This window comes from Suillus fuscotomentosus, assembly GCF_016647785.1.
Source record: "Suillus fuscotomentosus strain FC203 chromosome Unknown F5891scaffold_130, whole genome shotgun sequence".
NCBI lineage: Eukaryota > Fungi > Basidiomycota > Agaricomycetes > Boletales > Suillaceae > Suillus > Suillus fuscotomentosus.
In genome coordinates, this window is record NW_024539642.1 from 115,319 (window position 1) to 123,207 (window position 7,889).

Here is a 7,889-nt window from a genome sequence, read left to right on the forward strand (position 1 = left end):
CATGCGGATTCTACAAACATCACATGATGTGACATGAGTGTGACGCGTCAATGCTAACTATGCCGAGCGGATGCCGAAGAGGATAAGTAAAGTAAGGTAGATGTCGAGCGAATGGCGAGGAGGATAAGTAAGTAGGTAGTACTGTAGAGTGTGCATATACAAATGCAGACATTAGAACACTTTATGTGAGATATATACCAATGAAAATATGCTAAAAAACTTAAATGGAGACTTGATCAAACTCTCGCATGATGGACTCTGGAAGAACGCGATGGCCACGGTACTTTGGACTCGCGAGAAAGGCTTGCTAACAATACTCAAAGCTGCACCATTGGATGCTTTGCTCGATGCACTGCAGACATCATCTGCAACATGACCCTATGTGCCGAGTTTGATGTGAGCTGTTGCAGCTTCCGAAGTTTGGTTACTACTCACATTTTCATCATTTTTTGCAGTCCGAGCTTGTTCTTTGTCGCTTTGATGCCCACCATGCATTCAGGCCTGCAGCACGACATTTTCGCCACTGTGGTTTGTCAACCATGCCAACTTGGGGCCCTCAGACGAGCCTGTCGGCTTCACGGCAGCCTTGCATTTCGGAGTCGACGAGCTTTGACCTCCGCTAGGACATCAGGAAAATGGAAATCCATAGAAATCAAGTTAACTAATTAACAACTGCACTTTTGCAAATTCTGCAAATATCATAATCTTCGCAAAGGCTTTTTCTATCCATTGACATTACAGATTGTGTCCTCGTTTCCTCGTTGATTTGTTAACCTTTTTTCTGTGTTTTGTCACTCAAAATCACGCTTTATCACGTGATGTTCGTAGAATCCGCAAGACGCCTACCTTATAAAGACGATGATAAGAGCATGACCGATATGAAAAGACCAAATAACACACCGACAACGACGAGATTGACAAGATGTTTGACAGCAACATTGGCAGCAAACATTTCGGCAGCGTATAGCCCTGTTTGGACAGTCACATCTAGCTTGGGTTCCGGGGTCGGGTTCCGTGTCGTCGTCAGTCTTGGCGCGCTTGCTGGCGGATTCCAAAGGTTCGGCGGCCTTGCGCTTGCTGGAGTCGTTGGATGGATTTTGAGAGCTTACAGCAAGACGAGACGAACGTCGTACAGCTGAGCTGGTTTAGTTTAACACCCGGGTCGTAAATGCACCACTTACGTCGTTCAGCATCAGGTACTGGCAGGATTGCTGGGGTCTGGGCAGAGTCTACCGCTGCAATCGCAGGCGTGCCGGTCTCAGGAGGTTCCACGCGCCGATATTCTGGATGGGTAGGCTTATACGGCGCCACTTCATAAGAAAGGGGACACTGTGAAAGCTTTTTCGTTGGTCTCTTAAACTCGATACAAGCTAGCACATCTTTCCAAAAGAGTTTCTTTTTCGGCTTTGTGGCTGCACTGATGAGCTTGTAATCATCGGCGCCCATATCGCGATTCTCCTCGGGCAAGCCAGCGAATGCGCATGCGTAAGGAAGAATGACAACGTCGGGCTTCCATTTCGATGTGCGGTCCTGGTGATCTTGGTGGATAGGATGATCGTTCACTTGAAAAATGATGTCAAGGTTTGAGGGCGTATCAAGCATTCCCTTGACTTGGAGTCCTGCAAGGGATGTAAATGCGATGTTTGAAGCTTGAACAAAAGACCCGTAGGATGTAGTTTCAACTCGCTCCGACGCGCTGGCAATCTCTATGAGCATGATGGCACCTCAATCAGCAAAAGAGCACTCACAAGCTGTCGAGGGCTTCCTTGATGCGAGAAGGATGAAACCTATCTGCAGCTGGCATCTTGTTGAGAACGCGCGCAACCTCCTTGAGACACTTCTGCAGGAGATCGGGTTGTTTAGCCTCGGGCCTGCGAGATACGTGCTGTAGGAATAACTGTAGCATGTCTGCAATATCTCTACCCTAGGATTTCTCACAGTGCCGCGTCACATATGCCGCATCAACAGGCGCATCACGAGTCGGCGATTCGGAGGAGGTACTCCAGGGTGAGTCAACGTCGCGAGATAACCAGGCGTGTTCTCTGGTCCGTTCAATTCAGCGTGCTCTGCTTCTTTTAAGCTGTTCGAACTAAAATAGGACTCTGCGGATTCTCGTCATTCGTAATGTGAACACATTGACATGAATGTCTCCAATTTCTGGAGTAGCAATGAATCCGTCGTATCGCCAAAAGTTATCTGATACTGACTTGCATTTTGCAACAACTCCATGAAATGAAGCGGACGTCGCCATAGTAGTGAATGAAGGAAGAGCAAATAGGAAAGACAAAGGAGACCAAACTATCAACGTGCAGCGACACAGCATGACGTGGTGGACACAATTGCGCCCGAGCCGGCGGTATCTCATGCTTAAATATTGTAAGACGTACGCTATCATCGTTGAACGTAAAGAGATGAGCGACTCTGAGTCTCAGATTTTTTGCTCAGGCTTTGAACATCCTTACAAATGCAAAATCAGCACTGGCCTCGCGCAACATGTTTCCATCGATACTGACTTTTGCAACAAGTATATGCGGCTGCCTTCAGGGTCTGGGGTACTATAAGCGTAGCGGTATGTCCTTCGCCACTTGGAGAAATACGCTACTTGTCCTGTCTAAAGACAACATTTGAGCAAGTTTGGTGACCCGGAAAGGCTAAGGTAACATTACCAGGTCATCCTTCTCGTCGCTGAAGTCGGCTGGGGTTCCGCCAACACACGAGGAAAATGAGAGCGGATTATCGACAATTTGTTCTTTACCTCCAGTAGCCATGATTTCGACTTTTTCTTCGTACAAAACAGGAGGAAGGCCATTCTCTGGTACATCCTTACCGGCCCAGTCCCAGTATCTGCATGTAGTGTCTGTATCAGTGTCAGGAATGATTTGCCACACACGGAAAACACAATTCTTTAGCAGCTTTGATCCATACTCCATTTTTATCCGGGTTATCGCTTCATTGTCGTGGGCCAATTGTTCAGCGATGTTTCCGATCGATTGCTGTAACCCAATAGAACGGAATTGAACAGCGCGTTAAGCACAACCGTATTTGTTGAACATATCTCGATAAGCATAACATATGAGCGATGCCAGGTGGGGAAAAACAACGGCGCCATGGCTGAAGAAAGGTTTTAGGTCGACAGAGCAAGAGGACGTGTATTGACTTACTTACAATAACCTGTCACACAATACTGTCAGGCTGTGGGGAACCACGGTGGAAACGACGGCCATACCTCTGAATCTGGAAGGAACAGGGCTGGTATCTTTCTTGTCAGTGGAGCTATAGTCAGCTGAGATATCCTCGTTGCGGTCACCAGCCCATTCAACATAGGACTTGCCGTGAATTGATGCAATTTCCATGAAGGTAGCTGCAGGCTCTTTGACGACGTGGGGAGCATCGGACCGCTGCTGGATCGCATTGAAAGCAAGAAACAATGCGAATCAGTAGGGATGGTCTTTCTCCAGCGTCTGGATGGGTAGGCGATCAAATATGCCTCCAGTGCCTTTGCGGCCGATCACGGGGTAGTGGTATTTAACAGAGTTCATTGTTGCAGTAGGTTAGAGAGCGGGACCAACTGCATTTATGTACATACAACAGTGTAGCGCCTTGACTACTGTCAAGGTATCATTGTGTCATCTCGTCCTTTATTCTATTAGTTTCCTGCACATTCCAGATATTCCGTTCAAAATGTTTGCCAGCGCACCAGACAACTTGTCTCCTCCTGCCTCACTTCCCGCGAGTGTGGAGAGTGTAGACGCTGGTGTTCTTGAACTTGGAATCATGAGTGCCTGGACCCATAATGACACTTTTGTCACCAGTGTAGAGCAAAGTGAAAGCGTTCGCGCCGAACCTCCTTCCAGCGGTCCAACTGATGAGTCTGGTTCTGATAGGTCTTGTGGCTGTTGGCCCTGCTGGGGAGGTATCGAATGCCCCCTTAGCTTCTAGTACCCTGTTAGTGGATAATGAAGGGAACGAATTAAGATATTTACCTGAAGACGGGGAAGAACTTGGCTCAGTCACAATGAGTATCAGTCCTATTAAGTGGGGGCCTTGGAAGCCCGGACAGTGGCAGCACCTCACAAACCTCAATCACGTATGTACACTCGAGAGCCGGTCGGACTGGCTCATGGTTCAGTGTAGGATCTGGGTCAGCAAGGAGGTCATTATACGATCGAACCTCTCCATACGTCATTTCAATGTAACCCGAGATGACGCACATATGGGAGGGTGACGGTCATTTGATAAAAGGGAAATAATGAGCAAACAAAGCCTCGTGAGGTACAGCACCTGACTCGGCGCGTACGCGTAAACAACAGAAGTGCATTAGAAGGAATTTGATAAAATCAGGACGGGTACGCTTCTTCGGGACAAAGGCTGAAGAATGTTGGCAAGCCGCCTCTAACGCGGGTAAATGACGCAGGATTGTCGCTGACAACGGTGACATACGGAGCGCCAATACCGACCATCCGAGAAACCTGATGGTATGGTGCTAGTGCGGGGTACGCATGAACCACTAGTAGGAGGAGAATCGGGGTAGGGCGGCGTTGGTGAGGAGAACAACGAAGGACTTCGGGAACAGACACGAAAACATTATTGGGAATTTCGGCAGGTAATTATAATCAGATTTGTAATCCGTGTCAAAGTATTAGGATATCGGGGACGTTACAAAGCTAAATACACATTAGATACATAGCTACCAGATCTTGCCATACAATGTAAAAGTCGTAGGACAAATCGAAAGAACGCACACGCACAATGGCTACAAATCAGTATACACCGAGCCCTATGAAGATTCCTTGCCCTTAGATCCGATATTCCTTCCCCAATTCGTTATACCCCGGCTCAATCTGGCAGCAACTCTCCCCAATCTCGATGTCCGAGGAGGGGGAGGCGGGGGTGGTACCACATCCATTTCCATGAATGATCTTATAGCCGACTCTGGGTTCTCCGAGTACGGATATAGCTTTGCATCGCGCTCCTTCAGGCGCGCATTGATGGGATCAGTTTCAACCCGAGGCGGCTTACGATGGTTCCGATGAGCTGTCACATCGGCCATGGGGCTCGAGAAGTGACGTCCGTGTCCAGAACGAGAGTCCGGAAGACGAGCGGCGACGCTGGAGTGATGCTTGCGCTCTCGTGAGGTAGTGAATGGAGATGGTCTTCGGTTTTCTGAAGGCACATTAGCTTTACTGGACTTCCGCGACTGCGAATTGTGCGCCTTGAGCCTTGACAAGCTAGACTCAAGCCTGTCGAGTGCCGAAACAGGTCTCACAGATCCGGAGGGAGGTGGTAGAGGTGGAAGCGGCGGCGCATCTCTCGTAGGTATATAGGACGTGCATGAATCAACCACGCCACTAGGCACAGCACCCATGACTTGTTTCTCCACGTTGAAGATCTGTCCGCGGCGCCTTAGGTTGCCATCGGTAGACCTGGACCTGCGAAGGCTTAGTTGTCGGTCCGGAACCAAGCCGTCGCAGGAATTCGCCGAATAGGCTTCATTTGAGGTAAGCGCTACGATGACAGGTACATCCACCGGCTTGGCAGCTACTGCATATTCACGAATGGAAGGATTGCTGCCCAGGACTAAACTGGAGGTTACTGAATGTCGAGGTGCGACGTCAAGGGGATCCATACGGTGACAGGAACTCGTCGAAGTCCTGTCGCACACGTTGGCACCGTCTGGGGGGGCAGACTGATAAGACGAACGTAGGCCTAGGATTTGTGAACTCTCATGACTATCCTGGATCAATCGACCCAGTGTATCAAGCCCTGGAGGTGTGGATGCGATCGAGGACTGGCCTTCCACCATCGATGTTTCAAGCGAGATGCCCACCATCTCGCTAACTTCGTGAAGAAGCATGCTGCAAGACGCGGAATCTCCAACATCGTCCTCAACTTCTGCGGCCTCCCATGAATAATCATCATCACCCTGAGTACCTGGGGCTTCATCTTCAATCACCTGCAGCTTCGATGAAGATTTCTTCACCCTCTTGTTTGAACCCCATATCCTCAAAAATTCCCTAACGGCAGTAGTTTCGTCCTCAGAGAAAAGGTTACAGACCTCTGAACGTGAAGGTGGGGGTAGGAGGTCATGACTCAGCGGAGATGGGGGAGAGGAAGACAAAGGTGTTGTCGGCAAGTCCTTTGCAAGATGTGTGGGAAATTCGTCATAGATGGGGTCCTTTGATGGGACAGGCTCTCCAAAGTCCCGGCAAAAGCGACGAGACTTGCGAACGTCAACTTCATGTCCTGAACCCTGACCATGCGCACAGCTTGCCGCGCTCAATGGTATTGGTGTTGGTGTCTCTATCAGGTGTATATCGTCGGGAAGAGGCGGATTAGCCCCATCAGCCAGGTAACTGACTGGAGATTCCGTGAGTATTGCATTTTTCATACCATTCCTGTCTCTCTCTCCGAAGAGATCCAGTCGTCGAGGATCGCCTCGAGATAAATGGACCAGCGTGCGAGTACCGCTGCCCGATTTTGAATCTGGTTCATAGAATTCGGAAAGGAATGCGGTAATAGGTGTCACCTCAGGAGATGCGATAGTGGTCGACGGCGAGTAAAAGAGTTCGGGGGTTATGGGTGATAGTCGTTCTTGGGTGCGAGAACTTCCAGACCAAGACAACGTGCTGCGGATATACAAAGTGATTTTTAGTATTGAATACAACCCCATCTAGAATACGCGAACCTGTAAGTCGATGTGGGAGAGAGAGTCGGTACCGAGGAGACAGGGTGGTCAGACGACCACGATGTATGTGATGCATCTGAGGGTAAGCGGTCGTGGATGGGGAAGGATGAAGAGCCTTGGCGCCGTGACACAATGTTGACGCTGTTTGGAGGTTGATCATAGGAATGCGAACGTGAAACTCGCCGGGACGGTCTGGAGCAGGGTTGTCCCTGCATCGATTGAATAACAAGATTAGTCGGCAACATGCCAGACGAGAAGCGTTGGTGATAGAGTAGAGGTGTTCAACTTTAATCATCATCATTAGGAAAGATCCCAATGCTAGCAATTGGGAACACTCACATAGTCAACAGAACGTACGAACGGACTAGATTACGATAGAAATATGTTAGGCTGCAACAGAAACTTGTATCGTGTGCACTGCAGGAGGACATGAACTTGTGGCCTTTGAAACGAATCAGTTTTGTTGGCGCGCCGAATTGCGGGGGTGATTGGAATTCAATCAAATGCCGTTCCGTCAAGCAATGCAGCGTCTTCAATCCAATGGGACGAGTGCAAGGACAAAGAAGACTGGCGGGACCGTGGTCTGGACTTTGGGAACATGCTTTATATTAGATCTTTCTCTACTGGTCCCGCCGTGCCCGCTCGATGATTCGGAAAGCCTTACTCGGAGGCAGAGCACCGAGCCACTGTGCTCTGATAAAAAAATATTATCACCCCTAGTACTGCCCGCTAGGAAGGATGACCGTTGAGGAGCAAATACAAAATTAGATAGGTCGTGGTCATGATGCGATACTCGCACTCTGTCAATATTAAGCCTGTTTGAATGTCATTCTGTAGCTGGAACCGGACACGGACAGTCCTGCAATGCTAAGCTGCTCGTTGCGTGAATCATGGGACGAGGACTCGGAGTTGCCTTTGATGATCGGTGATCGATCGGCAATCCGAATTTCGCAGGCGACAGTCGGGGCCTGCGTGAATAGTGTCTCCGCCAGCTGCTGCAAGTTGGACCTGATATGATCAAGTAGGTCGCCTGAAGCACAAACCCAGATCATGATGCTCAATCGTGGCAAGACCCTCGAGGTCGGTCACAAAAATTCTGTTCAGGTTTTTCTACAATTTTGAATTACATAAGCAGCCAATAGCAGAACCTCGCATGAGATTATCATCGGCGGTGTTTATGGAAAACATACTTGGGCATATGATT

General features: G+C 49.1%; 4 protein-coding genes across 4 annotated transcripts; 1 reads left to right on the forward strand and 3 right to left on the reverse strand.

Moving 5' to 3' along the window:
* Positions 1–755: 755 nt before the first annotated feature.
* On the reverse strand, positions 756–2,257 carry F5891DRAFT_105147 (uncharacterized protein). Its single transcript, XM_041362495.1, has 5 exons — positions 2,212–2,257; positions 1,749–2,157; positions 1,182–1,696; positions 901–1,135; positions 756–846 (listed from the first exon to the last, which is right to left on the reverse strand). Exons 2-5 carry the CDS (start codon positions 1,904–1,906, stop codon positions 843–845), a joined length of 912 nt encoding a protein of 303 aa, XP_041218059.1. The 5' UTR covers positions 1,907–2,157; positions 2,212–2,257; the 3' UTR covers positions 756–842.
* A 1-nt stretch (position 2,258) lies between these two features.
* F5891DRAFT_105211 (uncharacterized protein) lies at positions 2,259–3,578 on the reverse strand. Its single transcript, XM_041362519.1, has 6 exons — positions 3,227–3,578; positions 3,162–3,171; positions 3,056–3,111; positions 2,667–2,995; positions 2,514–2,611; positions 2,259–2,457 (listed from the first exon to the last, which is right to left on the reverse strand). The coding sequence occupies exons 1-6, from the start codon at positions 3,351–3,353 to the stop codon at positions 2,442–2,444; spliced, it is 636 nt and encodes a 211-aa protein (XP_041218060.1). The 5' UTR covers positions 3,354–3,578; the 3' UTR covers positions 2,259–2,441.
* Positions 3,579–3,697: 119 nt separating this feature from the next.
* Positions 3,698–4,601, forward strand: F5891DRAFT_1070254 (uncharacterized protein). The gene is made up of 3 exons (XM_041363275.1): positions 3,698–3,935; positions 3,984–4,137; positions 4,212–4,601. The coding sequence occupies exons 1-3, from the start codon at positions 3,866–3,868 to the stop codon at positions 4,234–4,236; spliced, it is 249 nt and encodes an 82-aa protein (XP_041218061.1). The 5' UTR covers positions 3,698–3,865; the 3' UTR covers positions 4,237–4,601.
* A 10-nt stretch (positions 4,602–4,611) lies between these two features.
* F5891DRAFT_105220 (uncharacterized protein) lies at positions 4,612–7,086 on the reverse strand. The gene is made up of 3 exons (XM_041362524.1): positions 7,025–7,086; positions 6,686–6,970; positions 4,612–6,626 (listed from the first exon to the last, which is right to left on the reverse strand). The coding sequence occupies exons 2-3, from the start codon at positions 6,928–6,930 to the stop codon at positions 4,778–4,780; spliced, it is 2,094 nt and encodes a 697-aa protein (XP_041218062.1). The 5' UTR covers positions 6,931–6,970; positions 7,025–7,086; the 3' UTR covers positions 4,612–4,777.
* Positions 7,087–7,889: the final 803 nt, after the last annotated feature.

What these genes read in the sequence shown, in the direction of transcription:
- F5891DRAFT_105147 (XM_041362495.1), bottom strand. Translation starts at nt 1,906, where the DNA reads ATGCTACAGTTATTCCTACAGCACGTATCTCGCAGGCCCGAGGCTAAA. An exon ending in AAGGAAGCCCTCGACAGCTT is followed by an intron (nt 1,697 to 1,748) that starts GTGAGTGCTCTT and finishes AGAGATTGCCAG; the next exon opens with CGCGTCGGAGCGAGTTGAAA. An exon ending in AGTACCTGATGCTGAACGAC is followed by an intron (nt 1,136 to 1,181) that starts GTAAGTGGTGCA and finishes AAACCAGCTCAG; the next exon opens with CTGTACGACGTTCGTCTCGT.
- F5891DRAFT_105211 (XM_041362519.1), bottom strand. Translation starts at nt 3,353, where the DNA reads ATGGAAATTGCATCAATTCACGGCAAGTCCTATGTTGAATGGGCTGGT. An exon ending in CATATGTTATGCTTATCGAG is followed by an intron (nt 2,996 to 3,055) that starts ATATGTTCAACA and finishes CTATTGGGTTAC; the next exon opens with AGCAATCGATCGGAAACATC. An exon ending in GCGACGAGAAGGATGACCTG is followed by an intron (nt 2,612 to 2,666) that starts GTAATGTTACCT and finishes TGTTGTCTTTAG; the next exon opens with ACAGGACAAGTAGCGTATTT.
- F5891DRAFT_1070254 (XM_041363275.1), top strand. Translation starts at nt 3,866, where the DNA reads ATGAGTCTGGTTCTGATAGGTCTTGTGGCTGTTGGCCCTGCTGGGGAG. An exon ending in ATCGAATGCCCCCTTAGCTT is followed by an intron (nt 3,936 to 3,983) that starts CTAGTACCCTGT and finishes TAAGATATTTAC; the next exon opens with CTGAAGACGGGGAAGAACTT. An exon ending in CTCATGGTTCAGTGTAGGAT is followed by an intron (nt 4,138 to 4,211) that starts CTGGGTCAGCAA and finishes GAGATGACGCAC; the next exon opens with ATATGGGAGGGTGACGGTCA.
- F5891DRAFT_105220 (XM_041362524.1), bottom strand. Translation starts at nt 6,930, where the DNA reads ATGTTGCCGACTAATCTTGTTATTCAATCGATGCAGGGACAACCCTGC. An exon ending in TCTCCCACATCGACTTACAG is followed by an intron (nt 6,627 to 6,685) that starts GTTCGCGTATTC and finishes GTATATCCGCAG; the next exon opens with CACGTTGTCTTGGTCTGGAA.